Source organism: Ovis aries, chromosome 11 (genome assembly GCF_016772045.2).
Source record: "Ovis aries strain OAR_USU_Benz2616 breed Rambouillet chromosome 11, ARS-UI_Ramb_v3.0, whole genome shotgun sequence".
Taxonomy (NCBI): domain Eukaryota; kingdom Metazoa; phylum Chordata; class Mammalia; order Artiodactyla; family Bovidae; genus Ovis; species Ovis aries.
The window spans coordinates 28859897-28882542 of record NC_056064.1 but is presented as its reverse complement, the minus strand read 5'-3'; the positions used below and the strand labels follow the sequence as shown (position 1 = coordinate 28882542).

Genomic DNA, 22646 nt, shown 5'->3' with positions numbered 1-22646 from the left:
GAGGTGGACTGGGGCTAAGCGTTTTGAATAATTTTTCTTTGGCTTTTTCATGAAGATGTAGCATTCATACAATGGAGTGCGCACATCTTAAATGTACTCGGAGTGAGTTTCCAATGGCCAGAGCAGCCGCACTGTGATGTGGCTGAGATGTCAACCCTGAAAACCTGCCCTTTTCCACTCCGGCAGCGGCCCTTCAGTCCAGCTTCTCCCCAGAAGCCACTGCGATTTTTTAGGCATGTGCATTGGAGGATGGCACTGCCTGGCCAGTGCTAAAGTGAATGGCAAGGCTCAGGGTTGGGGGTGCCTGCCCCCAAGGTTATCCACTGTCTCCCAGCTCAGTCAAGATGCTAAAACTCTGTAGAGGATCTAGCCAGCCCCAGCAGCCACCTGCTGCCTGTGTTCCTGGCCGCCTGCCCTTCCCACTCTTCATTTCCAGGTTGAGGGGTTGAGAGGCCCAGATGTGGGGCAGCTGCAGTGCTCAGGGCTCAAGCACCTGGGAGCACGCTGGGGCAAGGGTGCCAGGAGGGGCGTGAGTTGGGGCGGCTGAGACTACTGCCCTCATCCTCCTTCTCGGGCTGAGGTCAGGGTTATTAGCAGGTGACTTGGGTTCTCTTGAGAGTCCCTTGGACTGCAAGATCAAACCAGACAATAAAAGGAAATCAACCCTGAGTATTCATTGGAAGGACTAATGCTGAAGCTGAAGCTCCAATACTTTGGGCACCTGATGTGAGGAGCCGACTCACTGGAAAAGACCCTAATACTGGGACAGATTAAGGGCAGGCAGAGAGGGGTGTGGCAGAAGATGAGATGGTTGGATGGCATCACTGACTTAGTAGACAGGAGTTTGAGCAAACTCCAGGAGATGGTGAAGGACGGGAAGCCTGGTGTGCTGCAGTCCATGAGGTCATGAAAAGTGGACACAACTGAACAACTGAAGAACAACAGGGTCTTTTCTGGGGTCTGTCTTCCCTACACTCCATTCCTCCCCGCTCGAGAGGCTGGTGTCCCCTAAGCGCTCCTGCCTCTCTCTCCCTTCTAGGCTGACAAGAAGGACTCCCAAGGCAACGGCACGGTGGCTGGGTTTGAACTGCTGCTGCAGAAACAGCTGAAGGGCAAGCAGATGCAGAAGGAAATGTCGGAGTTCATCCGGGAAAGGTGAGTCCTGGGCCCTCCCTGCTCCGGGGCTGGTGATGGCACCCACCGTGGTCCGTGAGCCCCACACACCCAGCTCTGCACTAAGGGAAGTGCAAGACAGGAGTCAGACTCATGGGCCTCTGGACAGGTCTGGCCAGCAGGCGTGTTGCTTTGGCCTATGTAGTTTTTTCAAAGATTCGAACCAACATTTAAAAAGAACTGGTGGATTTCACATTAAAATCTGCATATCTGGCATCTCTGGGGAGAGCAAACAGTCTGGCTCCGTGACTGTGCTTCCCTCATGCAACAGTTGACCGGAGCTGAGGAGAAGCTGCCCGTGTGCTGGGAGCCTGTGCTTCCAGTTTGCCACAGTCCCCACCACTCCTTAATATATCGCCATGAAGACTGCTCGGCTCCTCTGCTTATCTGTGCATGCACAGCCGCTGTTCTTTAATGTAACAAAAAAGGAGAATGTTACCTTTCTGCTCCTCTTTGTGTCAAAACCGTGTCCCAGCCCTGGGCATCCAGAAACACCCACCCCTACCTCCATCTCTGCCTTCAGGGAACTCAGTCTAATGGGAGAGGTGAGGTCATTATGATAAGAGCAGAGAGTATAATAGTGGTTTGCCTGTGTGTAGATGAGGAAAAAATGCATGCCTGCTCAGTCATGTCTGACTGTTTTGCAACCCCCTGGACTGTGGCCCGCCAGGCTCCTCTGTCCATGGAATTCTCCAGGCAAGAATACTGGACTGGGTTGCCATTTCCTCCTCCAGGAGATCTTCCCTACCAGGGATCAAACCTGTGTCTCCTGCATTGGCAGGCAGATTCTTAACCCTTGAGCCATCAGCAAAGCCAAGGGAATGATGAATTCAGCCTAATGGAAGTGGAGAAAGTTACAGGGACAAGCTCCTTCTCCGTCTCCCTCCCTCCGCAGGCTCTCCAAGTTATGAGACTGTTAAGCTGACGTTCACCTGCACACTCACACACATATGCATACCCCCCTCCTTCACACACATACATACACACAACTTAGTATCTGGAATTTCAAAGGCACACTGGAAATATTTACGGTAAATGGCAATGTGTTTTTGAAATAATTTTCTTTTGGCCATGCTAAGGGGCATGTGGGATGTTGGTTCACCCACCAGGGTTCGAACCCACGCCCCTTGTATTGGAAGTGCAGAGTCTCAGCCACTAGACCGCCAGGGAAGTCCCTCATTGTTCTTTTTCAATTAAAGCAGCAACACTGCAGTAACAGTTCTATGTTGTGTTAAAGCACCTGCTTTCCTTTCAGTTCAGTTCAGTTCAGTTCAGTCGCTCAGTCGTGTCCGACTCTTTGCAGCCCCATGAATCGCAGCACGCCAGGCCTCCCTGTCCATCACCAACTCCCGGAGTTCACTCAGACTCATGGCCATCGAGTCCGTGATGCCATCCAGCCATCTCCTCCTCTGTCGTCCCCTTCTCCTCCTGCCCCCAAACCCTCCCAGCATCAGAGTCTTTTCCAGTGAGTCAACTCTTCACATGATGTGGCAAAAGTACTGGAGTTTCAGCTTTAGCATCATTCCTTCCAAAGAAATCCCAGGGTTGATCTCCTTTAGAATGGTCTGGTTGGATCTCCTTGCAGTCCAAGGGACTCTCAAGAGTCTTCTCCAATACCACAGTTCAAAAGCATCAATTCTTCGGCGCTCAGCCTTCTTCACAGTCCAACTCTCACATCCATACATGACCACTGGGAAAACCACAGCCTTGACTAGACGGACCTTTGTTGGCAAAGTAATGTCTCTGCTTTTCAATATGCTATCTAGGTTGGTCATAACTTTCCTTTAGGAGGCCTGTTTTCTATAGATATAATCAAATCTTTGCTTTATGGCTTATGAAACAGGTAGGAAATTGAGAGACTGCGTAGTTCAGGTGTCAGAAAACAATAGTAGAAACGAGGCCAAGAGGAAAATGGCTAGAAAAGCCAAGTTTGAACACACTTGCGGTTTATGCTTTCATAAAGATGTCACATTAACAAATAAATGGAACCATACCTGTGAGAACCCTGGTCTTCCCTGGGACAGGTGGACTCCTGAGACTTTTCTCAGTCCACCTAGGGTCTTGAAGGGGCACCTTTCAGAGCCAGGAGGGGTGGGACCTGAGGTGCAGAGGCAAGAGCTGGGCCAGGGTGGGAGGCCAGCCATCCAGTGAACCACATGACCTCAGCTTAGGGGAGCGAGGCTGGCACCAGCCCTGGAGAGGACGGGCCTCGTGCCTGGTGCACACAGTTGGCATTGCTAAACCTTTGAAGCTAAGAGTGTGACATGGTTTTGACATGGTTAGATCCACTTTCTCGAGAAATGTCGTGGCCGGAGGGTGCAGGCTGACCGTCCATGTCCTCCTGGGGAGAGGAGGGACTAAAGACTCGGTGGATGGAGAGGAAGCAAGGGAGGCAAGCTCGAGAGGATGTGGAGATGGCAGAGGTGGTGGTGAGAGAAGGACTGAGACTGGGCCTCTCAGCACTGACGTGGGAAGCGATCGCAACCCCTGAACGCTTCCCGGAGACTCGGTCAGGTTGCTCTACATCCTTTCACGCTTCAGCTCCTGAGAAGCCAAGAAGCAAACGCTGCGGCCCTGGGAGCATTTCTGGGTTTGTTTCATTTGCCAGATGATGGACTAGGGGCCTCTCTGAGGCCCTGGCCGTCTGGCCGGCTCTGGTCGTCACAAGCATGGCCCCTCAGGGGACCCCTTAGACAGTGACTAATACCATGACAACACGTTTTACACAGTTGTGGCAGATAGTACAGACCCCTCCCCGGAGAGCTGCCTTGAAAGTGTGTCAAGGGGCCTGCTGGAAGTGAAATCCAAGGCAACTTCCCTCTCTGGGGATGTGGCATCCGCTGGGCACCACTGGTTTCCATGGAGATGCTTGCACCCTGGAGACTGGGAAGTTGGCGGCCTTGAGGGCTGGGAGACCATGGACAGGGTTCTCTTCCTGCTTCTTAGGGGCTGTGGCTACCTTGCAAGCTCTCATGCCAGAGCTCTCACTAGGGGGCAGGGCAGCCGTGGTCCATTACCAATTACATCTCTTCATTTAAGTGTTAGCCGTGTGTCCAGCCCTGTGCTGGGGGCTATGCAGATGACCACTTTTCATCCTCACACAGGCACCAATCCCCAACTCTGCAGATTGAGGTTCAATTTCATTCCTTCATTCAGCTCATGTTAAGCACCTACTGTGAGTTAGGTGGAAAGACAAGAGCCACGTACTTGCAGAGCTAATGGTCTTTATACCGTTAATGAGCAGCAAGGCTGCAGGTCGGATCCACGGTCTAGCTCTGAGGAGCTGACGTGTTGGGTTTTCTCCCTTTGCAGGATAAAGATTGAAGAGGAATATGCGAAGAACTTAGCTAAGCTCTCTCAGAACTCCTTGGCCGCACAGGAGGAGGGGTGAGTAGGAGGAACAGGGAGGGGGGTAGGGAGGGACAGGGACACTCAAGAAAGGGGAGGACCCCTTTTCTCTGATCACTGGTCATTGCCACCGTCCCATATGGATGGGGAGGTCTCCATACACCTGGCTGAAGGCGGGTGCCCATGATTCAAAGTGGGCATTCATGGGTCATGGTGAACATTCTTGGTTCAAGGTGGGCATTCACGGCTCCAGCTGATCAGCCATGACTCCAGGTGTGGGCATCCATGTTCAAGGTTGTGCTTCCATGTTATTTACTCATTAGTAGCCAAGGGCCTCCTGGCAGATGCTGGAGTATGCCAGGACCCCTTCTGCCCTTTCCCCAGTAGCTTGGAACCAGCCTCCAGATGCCCACCCCTGCTCCCCTGTCTCCAAGAGCAGGCTGGCAGGCAACTAGATGTGGGATGATTCCACACCTGGCCCCTTGGTTAGAATCTCTCCTGTGAGCCTAGGCCCAGGCTTCCCTCACCCTCCAGCTGTGACCATCCAGACCTCCTTGGGTGGGACCTGGGCTGGGGGAGGCCCAGCCCCACCCTCCTGGCCACAGAAGAGTCCCTAGCTGGGGGTAGATTGCTGCCTTCTCCGTATGTTAACAGAGTTTCAGCCTGTTGGTGGTAAGGCAGATTAGCATAGCTGCTATGGAAAACAGTTTAGCAATGCCTCAGAAAACTAGCCAGAACTCCCATAGGACCCAGCAATTCCACTCCTAGGTTTATATCCAGAAGGATTGAAAGCGGATATTCAAATATATGTACATGCATGTTCATAGCAGCGTGATTTATTATAGTCACCAAGTGGAAATAACCAAAATGTCCATCAGGGATGAATGCATAAGCAAATTTTAGTCTGTCCACATTGGCTATATGGATAGAAATGTTATTCAGCCATAAAAAGGAATGAAGTACTGATCCTCATTACCATGTGGATGAACCTCAAAAACATTATACTAAGTGGAAGAAGCAAGATGCAAAGGTTGTATGTTATAGGGTTCCATTTAGAAATGTCCAGAATAGATAGATTCATGGAGACAGAATGAAGATTGGTGGTTATCAGGAGTTGGGGAAAGGGGACTGGGAACAACTGTTTGATGGGTACAAGGTTTCCTTCTGGGGTGTATGTTCATCTGCTCAGGTTGCTATAATAGAATACCATAGGCTGAGTGACTTAAGCCATATGACTTAAGCCACAGAAATTTAATTAATCCCAGTTCTGGAGGCTGGGAAGTCTAAGATCAAGGTGCCAGCAGGGTTAGTGTCCAGTAAGAGCTCTCTCCTGTGTGGCAGGTGGCCTTCCCTTGGTGAGGAGAGAGAAGGAACTCTGGTATCTCTTCCTATGAGGACACAAATTCTATCAGATCAGGGCCCCACCCTTATGACCTCATTTAACCCTAACTACTTCCTTAGAGTAACAGATAAATGTCCAAATAACAGCCACACTGTAGGCTAGAGTTTCAACCTATGGATTTGGGGAACACAAGCATTCAGTCCATCACAGGGTGATATTGATAAAAAATGCTTTGGAACTAGATAGAGATGGTAGTTGCCCAGGATGGCGAATGTAGTAAATGCTTGTTCTCTTTGAAGTGGTTAATTTTTTAAAAAATATTTCTTCGGCTCTGCTAGATCTTAGTTGTGGCATGTGGGATCTAGTTGCCTGATTAGGAGTCAAACCCAGTGCTCCCCTGCATTGGGAGCACTGAGTCTTAGCCATCAGGCCACCAGGGAAATCCCCTTGTTACATTTGTGTTAAGAGAATTTCCCCTTAATCACAAAACAAAACCAGAATCTCAGAAGGTAAGAGTTGAAAGGCCCCTCGAGGTCCCGTCTCTAGTCTGACCTCCCTGCAGTGCAGTCTCTGTTTGAATCCCTCCTATGAAGGGAAGTGAGCCCCTGAGGATGGAAGATACTCTGTCATAGTCATCAGAGAGCCGTGATGTTGAACAAGCCCAAATCTAACTTCATAGCTTGAATCCTCCAGGGAACAGGGCTTTGCCAACCAAACGTAGCTTTGATTAGGGCCTCTTTATGGGCTCGCCATGCAGCCAAGAGGTTGGAATGGTTTTTACTGACCCAGCAGGCTGCAAACCACAGGATCGCCCTGCTTGGCCAGTGTCCCTTTGAGGGACATCAGTGAAGCTTGCCTCCAGCCTCCTCCTGCTCCATGTACCCACTCTGGGACCAGGCAGGAGGGGACCCATGAGGGAGTCTCCCCTCTGAACTGAGGATGGGGCTTTCCTAAGTGTTCCCATGCCCTGCAGTGCAGTGCTACTTCTCCTAAGAAATTCCACCTCCTCGGCCTGGGCCGCTGCCAGAGACACTGCATCCCGCCCACACACATGGCATATGCTCCTGGCTACACGAGTCCAGAATCAGGCCTCACCAGCATGCTGTGCACACGTGCAGCCGCAAACACGGGCAATCCGCCACACACTCACAGTCATGGATTGGCATTGCTCACCTGCAACATAGCTGTGAATAAATACCGCATCAGCCCTGTACCCACATCCCCCTCCCACACACACGCTTCTTCCAGGAGGCACACGGGCCCCCATTCACAACCTGTAGCCCCACTGCTTTGCATTCACACATGGCTTTGGATGTCAGCCTGTCCACCTGAAACTTTCAGAGCATGGTGCTGGAGCCTAGGAAGATGCTGATGGGGAGACTCGAGTTGCCCTCAGATTCCACAGGGTGTGTACAGAATCAACAGAATCAGGAGATGTATCCTGCCTTCAGTTTGCTCTCCTGTGTGGAAAGGATTTTGGTCTTTCCTGGTTGGTAATTGTGACAGTAACATGGATTTTGATTTAGCAGGCCCCAGATGGTGTTCTGGAACAGAAATTATGTCTTGGGGTTTTTGTTTGTTTGCTTTTTCCCATCAACCTCTTATCACTGTCTTCAGTGAGAGAATTTCTAAATGACTTTTTTCCTAAGTTGTGATGTGGCTCCAAGGCTGGCTAGGATATCGCAAGGGGGCTGAACCAGCTCAGATAGGCCCGTCCGCGTGTTTGGAGTGATGTCCTCCTGCCTGTGGGGGCCCAACCTGGCAGTGGGGCCAAGGACATGGTCCTAAGTGTGAAACTGTGCTTCCGCCTTTCCTCCCAATAGTCCAGATGACAGTCTCAGGCCACTGTCACCATCCCTGGGCCAGTTATTGACTGTGTGCTTTACTGACAGCTGACTTACAAACACTCAGCACCACCAGGGCTTCTGGGCTCTTGTTCAAATCTCCCGCAGGCTGGTGAGTAGCTTAGCTGCAGGGAGAAACGCCCCCTTTGACCACACTGTCATGGAGCTCCCGCTTCTCCCCAGGACTGCTTCTGTGAGCTGTTGACTGTTATCCTAGTTGTGCGAGCCATCTGGAGGTCACCTGTGTGCGTGGCGTGAGGTCAGGGGTAGGATTTCTTTTTCCCTATGGATGTAGAGTTGTCTCTGCACCTGGTGTTGAAAGGCTGTCCGTTTCTCCATGAAGATGCTTGGCATCTTTATTGCACATAGATCACCCGTATTTGGGTAAATCTTTTTCTGGATCTGGTATTCTGATTCCATATCTATATGACTCTCATGATTCCTTCCATTCCCTCCTTCTTCCCACCCCAGGCCCTCTACCCATCTGCCCAGTCAGGTGAGGGGACAGGCCACCCAGCATGGCCCCAACCCAGCTCCCAGGAGCTCAGGCCCTTCAGGCCAAGACAGACGTCAGCAGCTTGCATCATCCCAGTTCCCCATCCCTTCTCAGGTGGGCCCCCCAGCCAGGATCACCCAAGGGAACCTTTCTTTGCTGTCTGACTCCTAGATAAAATCGGTCAGGCACTTCCCATAAACACCCACCCTGGCCTGAGCCAGCACCACCACCAGACAGGCCTGGACTCTGATCAGAGGGATCCATTCTGTTCTGTTGGGTAATTTTCAGCTGCTGGCTGCTCGGCTCAGAACCCAGATGCCTCACAGCAGGCTGTCTTTTAATCAGATTTTGCCACTCGAGTTTAATGAATTCTCTGGGGGAAGTGGCTTTTTGATGAAAGGAAGTCAACTGACCGTTCAGCCCTGGTGTACTGGCTGAGTGAAGAGGTCTCAAGCAAGAATGCAGGAATATCAGTGGGAAGGGCAGAGAGGTTCAGGAGTCCTCAATCAGGGAGATTGGAGCGTGGGGGCATGCGTTCAAAAGTCCAGGGGACTTTAGGAGATTGCTTGTACTTGGAACATCTCTTTCAAGTGGAAAAGCGATTTAGCTTAGAGGACTCTGCCATTCTCTGGTTGGCTGTGGGCAGCACTGGGGCTTACCGGCCAGAATCGGTTCTAGAGCGTGGGTGGGGAAGCCATGTTCCTGAAGATGGGGATGGCGAGCCTTCTTAGCTGTGTGGGCAGCCCTAGGAGGCCCCTAGACCCAGGTGATCCATCTTTGCCCCCCCCACCCAGAAGTCAGGCCACTGCAGGTTTGCCTACAAGCAGGGCTGTGTGATACCTTCTGTTAGAGAAGGGCTTCTCCCTGGAAAGGCACCCATTCTCCTTGCTTGTTTGCCAGCAGGTGTTTGCACCCCTCAACAGTAAACCAGGGAGGGTGATGGGAAGGCAGGAGACAGTCATGGGACAGGTATCAGGGCCCTCGTGACACCCCCCACCGCCCCCATCTCCCTAACCCTCTGGGCTTCTGGACAGCTCCCAGGCCCTCAGCTGGCTGCTGCAGTCAGTTCTCTCAGCATGATGCTCAGCTCGTTCGGGGGTGGCTTTTCTGGTCCCGGAGGTCAAGGCGTGGTACTCATGTTTGTTTTGTGCCCAACCTCCTCATCCAAGTCCATGGTCTCAGGCATCGTACGATCCCCAGGGACTCGGAGTCAAGACCCACCATCCTGCCTCATGGGGGGTGGGCTGTGGCCTCTGACCTGAGGTCAGTGCGTCCGTCCTCAAGCCTCACCATCTCCTTGGTGTTGCAGCTCCCTGGGAGAAGCATGGGCGCAGGTGAAGAAGAGCCTTGCGGATGAGGCTGAAGTTCACCTCAAGTTCTCTGCCAAGGTAACCCCTCCCTGGGTTGGTCTTACACACCCATGTGCAGCTGCTTCTCCAGTGCGTGGTGTTGCCTGGTTTCCATGGTGTAAATTTCGAGAGTCAGGAAGAGATGCTAACATTAGATGGTTGCTCCCCTGTACCAACAAAATGGCATCGAAAGCCATACGCATCCATCAAGAGTGTAGCTCGTGGTCAGATGTCGTTAACAGAAGGGTATGAGGGTATGTGTTACCTTTGTTTTTAATACAGTTTGTTAATTTTAAGTTTAGACCATTTAATTTTTAATACTGGTTGTTCTTTACTAATCAACTCACAAAATTCCTCCAAGTTTAACCCTGGGCTATGGTGAGCCTTGGGCTTCCCTGGTAACTCAGACGGTAAAGAATCTGCCTGCGTTGCAGGAGACCCAGGTTCGATCCCTGGGTTGGAAAGATCCCTCTAGAGAAGGGAATGGCTTCCCACTCCAGTTTTCTTGCTTGGAGAAATTCCATGGACAGAGCAGCTTGGCAGGCTACAGTCCATGGGTTGCAAAGAGTCAGACACAACTTAGTGACTTAGCATAGCACAGCACATGGTTGATTTACAATGCTGTGCTCATCTCTGCTATATAGCAGAGTGACTCAGTTATATACAATATAGACATTCTTTTTTTTTTAGGGCTTCCCTGATAGCTCAGCTGGTAAAGAATCCACCTGCAATGCAGGAGACCCTGGTTTGATTCTTGGGCTGGGAAGATCCCGCTGGAGAAAGGATAGGCTACCCACTCTGGTATTCTTGGGCTTCCCTTGTGGCTCAGCTGGTAAAGAATCCATCTGCAGTGCGGGAGACCTGGGTTCAATCCCTGGGTTGGGAAGATCCCCTGGAGAACAGAAAGGCTACCACTCCAGTATTCTGGCCTGGAGAACTCCATGGCCTGTATAGTCCATGGAGTTGCAAAGAGTCGGACATGACGGAGCGACTTTCACTTTCAAAGACATTCTTTTTAAATTTTCTTTTCATTATGGCTTAGCACAGGATATTGATAAGAGTTGCCTGTAAGCCCACACTTTAAAATTGAGGGTTACACCACCTCCTTTACTGCTTGAGGGTGGCATCCCCCAAGATGGCTGCTCTTTCTCGAGATTTCCACACTTAGCACTCGCTAGCCCTGTCTCTTTTCTAGTGCTTTTCCCACAGCAGTTGCATTTCTGGGCTTTGTCCACTGTTGGGGGACAGGAAACTGGCTTTGTTTCCAGGTCTCCCCACCCTGCCCCATGATGGTTCTCTGCATACCACGGGCAGAATGAATGACTCATACAGTTGAGATGTGCGAAGGTGCTTAATAAAGAGCTGAGGTGGGAGGAGAAACAGTGCCATTACCAGCTCCCCGCTCCTGAAGGATGCTGGTGCCCCGAGAGGGCGTTGACACCCAAATGTGAGTGAGAATTCCTGGACCAGCAAGGGCGCACTAACCTTAGACACCAAGCATTTCACAAGGAAATTGCCTCTCTCACACTAGAAGAGAAAAGAGCCCTGTAAATGAGTCGCCTTTGAACCTTGTATACAGAGCAGTGAGTTATTTTTAAGCTGTAGATCACAGCGATGTTCCGTCTAGGTCTCCCTCCTGCTCTCCTAACCCCCGGCAGCTCCAATCTCTGTGGTTGTAGAAACCTCCATTGACCGTGAGATGAATGGTGAGGCTGTGTTGTGAGCATCAAGGCTGGGAGCCAGGTCTGCAGGCTTCTAAATGGTCACCTGCTGGATCCCTGGGAATCCTGGTGGCCTTTACTCCCCATCAGCAGGCCCCCGATTCTCAGTCATTTGTGAAGTACTCACTGGGTGACAGAGCCCTCCCCCATGCAGTTTTCCTATAATCTTACTTTTTACCACAGCTGCTCAGAGCACTGGTGGCTCCGACGTCCACTTGCAATGCAGGAGACCTAGATTCAATCCCTGGGTCGGGAAGATCCCTTGGAGAAGGGAACGGCTACCCACTCCAGTATCCTGGCCCAGAGAATTCCATGGACAGAGGAGCCTGGCGGCCTACAGTCCATGGGGTTGCAAAGAGTCAGACATGACTGAGCAAATTGTTACACATATTCACAGCACTGCTTCTAGTCACCAAATGTCTGGGTTTTTCCCACGCTGACCAATTCCCTGACCCCAGCTGGGGATCCTGCAGTGTAATTCACTTCTGACACTTAACTGCCCGGAGCTCAGCGTCAGATCCTGTAGGTTAAGGACTCAGCCCCACGGGGCCACCCTTGCTTCAGACAGCTGTTATAAGTAGTGGGTCACCGGGTTGCTCACAACTTCTGTCCCGCTTGGCTGCAAGTCAGGGTTTTGAGTGATCCCCTCGTCAGGTTTGGTAACTTATTAGAAGCGCTCACAAAACTCAGGGAAATGCTTATTCGTCAGTTTATTATATATTAAAGGGCATGATAAAGGCCACAGATGAACAGATGCTCAGGGTCAGGTAAGAAAGGGTCCTGAGTGCAGGAGTGTCTGTCCCCATGGTGCTGGGGACGCACATCCCAGCACGTGGGTGTGTTCACCAACTCAGAACCTCTTGGACCCTGTGATTTTTCAGACTTTTGTGGAGGTTTCATCACATGTGCTGTGTTAGTCACTCAGTTGTGTCTGACTCTTTGCGACCCCATGGGCTGTAGCCCACCAGACTCCTTGTCCATGGGGATTCTCTCGGCAAGAATACTGGAGTGGGGTTGCCATGCCCTCCTCCAGGGGATCTTCCCAACCCAGGGATCAAACCCAGGTCTCCCTCATTGCAGGCAGATTCTTTACCATTTGAGCTACCAGGGAAGCCCATGAATACTGGTATGGGTAGCCTATCCCTCTTCAGGGGATCTTCCCAACCCAGGAATTGAAGTGGGCTTTCCTGCATTGCAGGTGGATTCTTTACCAGCTGAGCTCCCAGGGAAGCCCTTCGTCGCAAAGGCATAATCATTAACTCGGTCTCCAGCCCTTTTCCTCTCCCTCCAGGGGATCGGAGGAGGGGGCTGAAAGTCCCATTCATGGCCTGGTCTTTTTGGTGACAAACCCCCATCCAGGAGTCCACCCAGACTCGTCTCATAAGAAATTCTAAGAAATGTAGGAGTTTGGTGTCAGAACTGGGCTCAAAGACCAAATATTAAACCAGAAGATGCTCTCCCAGCACCTTTGTTTAGGAAATTACGAAGGCTCTAGGAGTTCCAGCCAGGAGCTGGGGATGAAGAGCAAAATAAATACGTTGTCATTTGGTTGGCCAAAAAGTCCACTCGGGGTTTTCTGTAACATGGGAAAATCCTAACATACTTTCCAGCCAGCCCCATATATCACAATATCGTGGTTATGTGCAGGAGGTAACTCACCTCCCTTAGTTGTATCAGCCATCATGCAAGACAACATCGCCATTTCACAATTGAGAAGGAACAAAGAGGTCAAGTCACAGCCCGTGGTCACACAGCAAGGTGGGCTCAGCTGCTGAGGAAACGAAGGAGAAGACCGAGTGGGCTGGAGCCTTGACCCCTGGACGTTTCCTCTGGGCAGACTAGCGGCATTTAAAACCCCGAGCTCTGTGCTGAAGCACAGTGCCCTCGCTTAGGGGCTGTCCACAGTGGTACAGGCTGACCTTCCAAATGCCGGGATATTTTCATTCAGAGCTGACTTCTGATGGGAGGCCTCTGAAAAATATTCACACAAAATTCACACATAGATTTTTCCATAAGAATGTCTGCTGCCTCCAGCCCATCAGTCAGTCTTGGTGGCCTCAGGCAGTCGTAGTAGCAGCCCAGTGGTTATATGACAATTCCTTAAAAAGATAAGACTATCCATCCACCATAGATAAATATAGCTCCACATGTGCAAAACCCATTTTAACATCTGCTCCAAAAGGCTCCTTGAAAATGTCCTTCCTGAGTATTCTGTGTCGAGGGGCAAGAGCTCTTTAAGAAATGCAATTTCATTCCAGGGATCTTAGGCTTTTCTGAGTCTCCTAGCTCGAGCCATTGTTCATAGCAACAGACTATTAAAGAAATAAGATTGCTCTGTATAAAGGAAGTTATACCTGCTTCTGGGTGAGGAAGAGAGAATAGAAAAATTCCTGGCGGTGGGAGAAAATTTAATCATGCAATCGAGGCCATGTATTCAGCCAGAAGATTTTTGCGGGGCACAGAGGGCATCAAGAGAATGATAAAAAATGATTTTTTATCAGTGCTGTCACTCACAAGCTTTGTGATCTTGGGGGAAGCCACTTAGCATCCCTGGGCTTCCATTTTTTTTTTTTTTAAGTGTGAAGTGTTTGGACCAGATCAGTGAGACTTGAAACTGACTTGACTGTGACCCAGTTATACATTTTCCATGGCCACCTGGAACACAAATGTAGCCACACCTAGATAATCACATACGGATACCCCCGTATGTAGCTAAAACATTTCTGATGTTTCCTCTTCATATCTGGGCTATGCTCATCAAAAAGCTGGTCCTGATCCACTAACCATTTCACAGCTTTTAGCAATGCACTGTTTGAAAAACACAGGACCAGATTCAGGCATCCTTGCTGTACTTGGCTTTAGTGTGTCTTTTTTACAAATTGAAGATGTGTGGCAACCCTGCATTGTCAGATGATGGTTAGCATTTTTTAGAAATAAATATTTTTATTTTGACCATACCCACAGCATGCAAGGTCTTAGCTCCCTGACCAGGAATCAAACCTGTGCCCCTTGCCTTGGGAGCACAGAGTCTTAACCACTGGACCACCAGGGAAATCCAAGCAATAAGTATTTTTAAAATTAAGGCATGCACGTTTTTAAGACGTAATGCTATCGCACAGTTAATAAATTACAGGCGTGCATGCTTGGTCGTGTCCGATTCTTTTCAACTCCGTGGACCGTACCCTGTAGGCTCCTCAGGCCATGGGATTTTCCAGGCAAGAATACTGGAGTCCGTTGCCATTCCCTCCCCCAGGGGGTCTTCCTGACCCAGGGACCGAACCCACATCTCCTGCGTCTCCTGCATTGGCGGGTGAATTCTTTACCTGGGAAGCTCAAATAGGCTGCAGTATGGTATAAAAGCATTGCTTTCGTGCACACTGGGAAACCAGAGCGTCCATGAGACCTGCTCTAGGGCAACACTCCCATTTTTGTGACATTGACTTTATTGTGGTGGTCCGTCACCCAACCCACACAGTTTCGTCTGAAATTCCTTCCGACCTGAAACTTCTCTTGCTCTCTTCTGATGAGTGACGTGGAAGCAAGAGACAGAAATTCCAAAAGGCAAACTGAATAGCTTCAGTGGCCTATTGCCACCAAGCCAGGCCAGTTCAAGTTCATAAGGACAAGCTTCTGTGGAGGACTTTGGCCTCCTGGTTAGCCAGAGATGCTTAAAACTTAAGAATGAGTATAAAGACATCTAGCCAACTTTCTTAAAAAATTAGCCTTTTTGTTAAAGTACTTAAAATATAGAGGGAGACTGTGGGCCTTCGATCCATGGGATTGAATCACTTCTAACAGCCAGTAGTGTGATGTTTCTAGGATGTCATTTGGAATTTGGGGAGAGCTTTGGGAGTCCTGGCCGGATCTTGGTCCCTCCTCAGACCACACAGTCTGGGACCGGGACCCAGAAATCCTGAGTATTGACAAGTCTCTGCAGGTCACTCCTGGGCATATGAATGTATGGAAAGCACTCGCGTTCAGGTCCTCAGAAAGAGAGCTCAGAGTTACTGGGTCAACAAGCCGAGTTAACCCACTTAGACCCACAACCAGGAGCAGGTTTCCAAGGCAGCCAGCCAACTATGCGGCCCTCCCTCTCCTCCCCCAGTGCCTAATCTGTGTGGGGAAGGGGTTCTCTAGGTCTCAGAAGCACTGAAGTTTGTAACATCTTACAGATTGCCACCAGATGGGGGTGTTTTCCTGTGCAAGGAATCTTCCCAGGGCTCAAAACCATGGTAGCACACAGTACAGCCAACGTGAGGGGAGGGGTGTTAGTGCAGCCCCCGCCATTAGTCTTTGAAGGTCACCCACCAGCAAAGCATCATCTTGTCCCCCAGAGCATTGAGCCCCGAAAATCATGTCATTTTTCCAAGTAGTGCAGGAGGGCCCACTGTGTACCAGCTCCGACCAGGCACTGTGGATACAGCAGGGGCCCAGCCAGCATGGCCTCCACCCTCCTCGAGTTCAGAGTCAACCAGCGTGTAATCAGTGGTTTGGTACAGGGAGCACCTCCATCCTTGAGGCCTCTGGGGAAAAGGTAATGTAGCAAGAAAGAGCCTGGTGAGGAGGGAGAGGAGTCCCAGAGTCCCAGAGCTGGGGCATCATCCATCCAGGGAGGTTCAGTTCTGATTCCCAGCGAGAAGGGTGGAGGTTGAGAGACCCTGGAAGGCCAATTCAGGGGCCCTAGGAGGCCAGTAAGGAGGTCCTAGAGGTTATGTTGGGGGCCTTAGGAGCCGAGACAGGGTGGGTGAGGCTCTGAGAGGCTGAGTCGGGGGCAGGGAGGCTGCTAGACTGTGCCTTTGACCACAGCAAGTCCATATTTATCTGTTATCACATATATCTCATGTTCATACACCCCAAAAAAGTTTTAAGTAAAAGTTCTTCTTCCAAAGAGAGTGGGTGAGAAAGAGGAAAGGAATGAAAGAAAAGAAAGCTGGGAAACCTGACACCACCCAGCGCCTCTCAGAGCATAAAGGGCCCTTCTCTGGCCCTAGAGGTGCAAGGCTGGCACACTCTGGTGGCGTGGGGGTGTGCCAGCCTCCACACAGTCCAGCGGACACAGGCCAGGAAGGGCCCCTGTGAGCTCCCACCATGGCTTCCTGGAGATTCGGACCACGTGCACGTCATCGGTGGTCCTTGCACCTGGCATATGTAGATGATCAAGTAGAACTGACCTGAGATCGCCTGGTTAAGTGTCGCCCTTGTGATCGTGGCTGTGTTTGGGGTCACAGGGATGGTCCCCAAAGCTCCCAGCTTAGAAAATAAGGGAGATTACATCTGAGCAAAGCCCTGGAGGAGGCTCTGCAGGCTTCACACAGGAAGAGGGTGCCCACAGGGACTTGGTGGGCTCCAGGCACTAACCCATCCATTGGTATGAACCCTCGGCCTGGCCAGTGGAGGTGACTTCCTCAACTGCATACACAACCACTTGTCTCTGACCTCCCAGTGAGATGGTATCCATCCTCACCCACGGGGTGGGCGAGAGCACCCCCTCCGTCCTCTCATAGCTGGTGCCCCTTGGGTCCTGAGTGTGTCTCCCCCGTCGACAGCTGCACAGCGAGGTGGAGAAGCCTCTGATGAACTTCCGTGAGAACTTCAAGAAGGACATGAAGAAGTGCGACCACCACATCGCAGACCTCCGCAAGCAGCTTGCCAGCCGCTACGCCGCGGTGGAGAAGGTGAGGGCCCAGGTTGCGGAGTGGGAGGGGTCCTGCTGGAGGGAGCAGGGGCTGGGGGCCGGCAGGGGCTCCGTGTGCCGTGGCAGGGCTGTCTGTCCCCCCCGCAGCTGGGTCTGGGGTTGGGGGGGTAGTGTGAGAACCCCTCCCCCGGCCGAAGGTTAAGTGTGTGCTTCCCCTGCTGCTCAGATCCCCAGTGAGGGTGGGAGAGGCTGCGCCTGCCTTGGGGTTGTAGAATGTGAGACAAGATACACCCTGATTTTGAGGGTCCTGAAGCCTGGATGTACTGCCAGTCCAGACAGGGCCCCTTTGTCTGGATCTCACCTAGCAGAATCCCTCCTGACTGGACCACCCCCCTCCCAGAGGCCGAGGTGGCCTGACCTTGCTGGGAGCTCTGATGGTCAGTTACGGAGCAAAGAGAGGTCTCCCCCCGGGGCTGACCCCAGCGCCTTTGGGAGAGGTGCGGGAGAAGAGGGCCATCTTACTGCTGTGGGCACCCTAGACCCTGCCAGTGGCCAGCACCGACAGGCCCATCCCACCCCAGAATGGGGAGGCTGGTGTCGCCAGCTGCTGAGCATTGTTGGGAGGTGACATCGATGATCTCTGTGGTCCCCGCCACCCTGGAGAAGCTGTGGTCTCAGGACTGCCTGGGTCCCCAGTACATGTACATGATCCAGTGAAAACGTGCTCTGGGGCGCTTGCTCCAGGCCAAGGACGAAAGGATGCTTTGCAGCCTCAGTGTGGCCTCCAGCTGGCTAAGTGATGCTGGTCTAACCACTTAGCCTGACGGAGCCCCTGTAGCCTCATTTACCAAAGCAGGGAAAAGAAACAACTTACCTAGGAAAGACCCTGATGCTGGGAAAGACTAAAGGCAGGAAGAGAAGGGGGTGACATCACCAACTCAATGGACCTGAGTCTGAGCAAACTCCAGGAGATAGTGACAGGCAGGGAAGTGTGGCGTGCTGCAGTCCATGGGGTTGCAAAGAGTCAGACACAACTTAGTGACTGAGCAACAACCTAAAAAAGGAGGCCAGGCCCAGTGGGCCCTTGCTGTCTGTGAGCCTGTGATTAACTCCACGTCCTTGGACCCCAGGCCCGAAAAGCCCTCACGGAGCGGCAGAGAGACTTGGAGATGAAGACCCAGCAGCTGGAGATCAAGCTGAGCAACAAGACGGAGGAGGACATCAAGAAGGCTCGGAGGAAGTCCACGCAGGCAGGTGAGTGCGGCCCTGTTGCCTGCTGCCCTGTCTGTCCTCACCTGGTCCCAGAGGCATGGACAGGAGAGGCTGGGGGATGGGGCGCCTGGGAGCATGCGTTCCACAGGGTGAGACTGGGGGGTGCAGGCTGTGGAGCGGGAAGCAGTGGCCAGGGAGGGTCACCCCACACCCTACCCCGAGAGGGCAGCTTCTGACCCAAGCCCAGGGCCTCTGGTCAGGTGGCGGGCAGACTCCTCCAGGGGCCTGGAATTGAGGGGTCTTGCTTCTGCCTGGAGTTCCTCGAAGTGCAAACCCCACCCACCCTCCAAGTTGCCCCACCTGCCTGGGTATTAGTTCTCCAAAGGTTCTCCTCTAGTGATGGACTTCCAACCCAGAATAGAGGCTGACGTTTTGTTTAAAGAAATAATCGTATTTCAGGGACTTCTCTGGCAATTCAGTGGTTAAGACTACTCGCTTCCAATGCAGGGGGTGCAGGTTTGACGCCTGGTTGGATAACTAAGAACCCACATGCCTTGCAGTGCAGCCAAGAAACTATTTTTTAAAAAGAAAAGAAAGAACCATATTTCAGATTCTCTCCAAAATATTCCTCAGTGAGTCAGCTTCTGCTTCCACCTAGAGGTAAAAATTAGCTAATGCACAAGGAAGCGGGAGAAAAATCAGCAAGAAACAATTTTGTGTTTTTTTTAAATTTCAGTATTTCTTAACAACCAGTTTCACAGTGTACAAGGACAATGCATTTTGCTTTCTGGGATTAGAATATGTGCTGTGAGATAAGGTTTGGATTGGATGGTTTGGTCTCTAAATCTTTTTCACCGTAACTTCTGGTGAGCCTGGTGTAATTAGTTCATTAAAGGATGAAAAACAGCTATCTTAGGGACATTTGGAAATAAGGTGTTAAAAAGATGTCATAACAGAATAATGTAATATAAATGCTACATTTATATAAAGATCTTTAATAGCACAGTAGTAGAAACAAAGGCCGTGCTACACTTGTTTGGAGTAGGAAAGAAAACCCAAGGAGAAGAGAGGCACATTTAAATTAGCTTAACTAAAGAAACTGTTAAATAATTATATTGCAAAAACAATATTGCTGTTTGACAAAATATTTTAATCAACACATAAGAATATAAAATCTTATTCTCCAGATATAGTCACTATCAACACACCCTAATTTTTTAAATGTTTTTAATATTTAAATTTATATACATATCATATCATACTGTTCTGAACTTATATTTTAATAGATGCATCTTAGAGATAAGTCTGTTTCATCATCAATTTGTTTACCCATCCATTTATGTACATCAGATTCCCTAAACAGTTGAATAACGTGCAAGTATATGATTGTATCCAGATTTATTTCTTCATTCCCTAATGGACTTTTGTGGGACTTTCAGATAGTTTCAGAGTGTTTGTCAGTGCCAGCGATGCTGTTACTATAAATGCCTCTCTGTTGGGGGTGGGGGTCTGCCTGTTGCCGGGATGTGGTGGGGTGTAACTGGGTCAGAGGCTTGTATTCATTTTGGTGGATGTTTCCAAGTTGCTTCGCAGATGGGTGTGCCTGCTCTCTATGAATGCCTGTTCCCTAAACTCTTGTCAACACTGTATGCTGTCTCATTTCGATATCATAGCTATCTAGTGGAAAATAGTATTTTGTTTCTAATTTTACACTGCTTTTTGAGTGGAGTTGAGCATTTTAAAAATAGACTTTTAAATCATCTGTGACTTTTGTTTTAAAATGATTCACTCATATTCTCTTCCCATTTTCTTGTCAGATGGCTGGTCTTGTTCTCATTGATTGACTGACAGGGATTATGTTAGGAAAATCAACATTTTGTCATTTGAATTGCAAATATTTTTCATAAGTGGTTTATTTTTTATTTTGTTCTTTGTTTTTCTTTTTTTTTTTCTTGGTTTGTTTAATCTTCACTGTGGCTCTCTGAAAGTACTGTTATTATCTCCATTTTACAGATGAGGAAACTGAGGCACAGGCAGGTAAATCAACTTGGTCCAAGGCTGCACAGCTAGTAAACAGTAGAGCTATATGACACCCCAATAGTCTGGTTCCAGAATCCATGTTCTTAACCCGTACTGTTCAGAAGGGTCTGATTTCAAACCCTCGGACTACATAGAGAAGAAACACACCTGCCTTCATCTACATTATTTCCTGATGTTGCAGAAGTTCGTGAAGCGTGTTCTCAACATCAGGATCAACAAATAAAGCTTTGGGAATTTCATATTGTGTTTATAAAGGTGACTTTACCCACTGGTCAGGCACAGGCTTTTGGTGGGACTGTGACTGCAGTGAAATATCCACTTTCTTCCCTCTAGTTCAGTCCTTCTTGGGATCAAGGACCCAGCCATTGGCCTTGGACCAAGAGCAAAATGAACCAAGCCCTTGATGTGGGTTCTGTTACTCAAGGCTTAGCTCCCAGATAATGGTGTGGCTCACTGGGGAGGAGACCCTGAGCCAGGCACTGGGCATAACTCTCCCCCACTTCCCTTCACTTTCATATCTGAATACATGTGAGCAAGGGATGCCATTCTAGGGATCCCTTTGAAGGGTTAATCCATTATTGTTGGGTTCACTCATGAGTTTTCCCATAGTGGACAGAGTCCCTGGTGTCTTCCTTTCTCTGGAACCCTGTGATAATCAGGAAGCTCTGTGCAGACCGACCTGTGTGATGTACACACAGATCACCCAAGGAACTTGTGCAAATAGTTTCTGATTCACCCTGACTGGGGAAGGTCATGAGATCACATTTGGAGCAAATATCCAGGGTGTACCAATGCTCCTGGTCCAGGAATTGTGTTCTTTGTAGCAAGAGTCTAGGGTACCAGGACCTTAGTAACACTTCCAGTTTGCTTTCTTTCTAAGTATAAACTGTCTCAAACATATATACAATTACATAAAAGAATACACTGGCCATCAAGATAGAATAGTTTGTTTCAGATGTCTCTCTTAAGAAATGCTATCAAAAGAGCCCATCCCTTCCCACCCCAACCCTTTCTCTGTTTCCCAGGGTAGCCAGTATCCTGGAATTGGTGTGTTAAACTCTGGTGCCTGTTTTTATACCATTACTGCACATGAATGAGCCAGAAAGCATCAGACACATTATTTTGTGTTTCAGAATGACAGCCTGCTGCCTGTACACACACACACAGACACACGCATACAGACATACAACCACAGAGAGACACACAGACACACCAGTGGATGGATGTAATGTGCAAACTTCCCTTCTGTAACTAGTACTACGTTGCTTGAGACACATGTTCAACCAAGCAGGACTTGCTATTGTGAAATAAAACTGCCATCTCTAGAGGAGGACACATTTCTGGGGCTCATGATAGACTGGAAGGGTCCCCGGAGTAACCCCACCCACACTGTACATGCACTCTTACTGAGAAACCCTCTTCCTGAGTTTTTGGCATCTGGAGTCAAGTTCAGGTGGACACTCTGAAGCCAGTCTTTCATAATGCTGGGTTGCCCCTTCTTTGCCTCCATTGCCTCGGCCATGGGGTGCAGGTGGCAGAGGGCAGCCCTGGTGAGGAGTGACAGACAGTGGCCTTGGCCCTTTGCAGGAGATGACCTCATGCGCTGTGTGGACCTCTACAACCAGGCCCAGTCCAAGTGGTTTGAAGAGATGGTGACCACCACGTTGGTGAGTGACCGGAGATGCCGAAGCATGTCCCCACAGGGGTGGGCACTCAGGAAGCTGTGGGTGGATGCTGGTGGACATGAGGATGATGGGGTGGAGGTGAGAGATGGTCATTAGATCTGCTCTAATGCTGAGACTGAGAGCTTATCTCCAGGCCAGACCATGTGGATTCATACCCTTGCTCTGGCACGTCCTACTGCGTGAACACAGGCAGCTATGGGCTCTTGCCATATCCTCCTGAGGGGTCAGGGTCAACTGAGCAGAGAGTGGTCCATTTAGGAAAAATAGCCAAGTTGTAGGAAATGTGGGCCTTCCTACCCCCAGAAGAATTAAGGGTCTGCAATCGCAGAGCCTTGCGAGACGTGTGGGTGGGTGAGGTTGGGGCAGTGGGGGAGGCTTCTGACCAGGGGTGGGGGAACAGGCATCGGACCACTTCTTTGCTCTCCTGAGTATTTCTGTGAAGTCAGCACCCGCTGAGTAGATGGTGAGATGGGTTGTCACTTGGGCCACTGGGCCAGGTGAGAAAGGAGGTGTCCTGCCAAGTGCTTATCACACCATCCCTCTGCCCCAAGCCACCCCCATCCATCTGCCCATCCAGCATGGGACTAACCCTCTGCCTTCCCCAGGCACCAGCCCACCAGAGCAGATTAGAGGCCTCCCCAGGGACAGTGACCTAGATTTCCTCCTGGTTAATCTCCTAATTAAGCTTCCTGCTTACTCCCCCCCACTCCCCGGCTAATCACCCGGGCACTGACCTAGTTGGACACAGAATAGTGGCCGGATCCCCTAGATTCCCAAGAAGCAGAGCCATCCAGGAGCCAA

The 22646-nt window shown here is 50.3% G+C and overlaps 1 protein-coding gene across 10 annotated transcripts in view; it reads left to right on the top strand.

Annotated features, from left to right (window-relative positions):
• The window catches only part of GAS7 (growth arrest specific 7), a 204568-nt gene that overhangs the window by 173912 nt on the left and 8010 nt on the right, over window positions 1-22646 (top strand). For all 10 annotated transcript variants that reach the window (XM_027974889.3, XM_027974888.3, XM_012185726.5 and 7 more), the window contains 6 exons: window positions 1040-1155; window positions 4486-4560; window positions 9513-9591; window positions 16820-16948; window positions 18039-18162; window positions 21748-21827. In XM_027974889.3, coding sequence (XP_027830690.1) covers window positions 1040-1155; window positions 4486-4560; window positions 9513-9591; window positions 16820-16948; window positions 18039-18162; window positions 21748-21827 — 603 coding nt within the window. The remainder of the gene's footprint in view (window positions 1-1039; window positions 1156-4485; window positions 4561-9512; window positions 9592-16819; window positions 16949-18038; window positions 18163-21747; window positions 21828-22646) is intronic.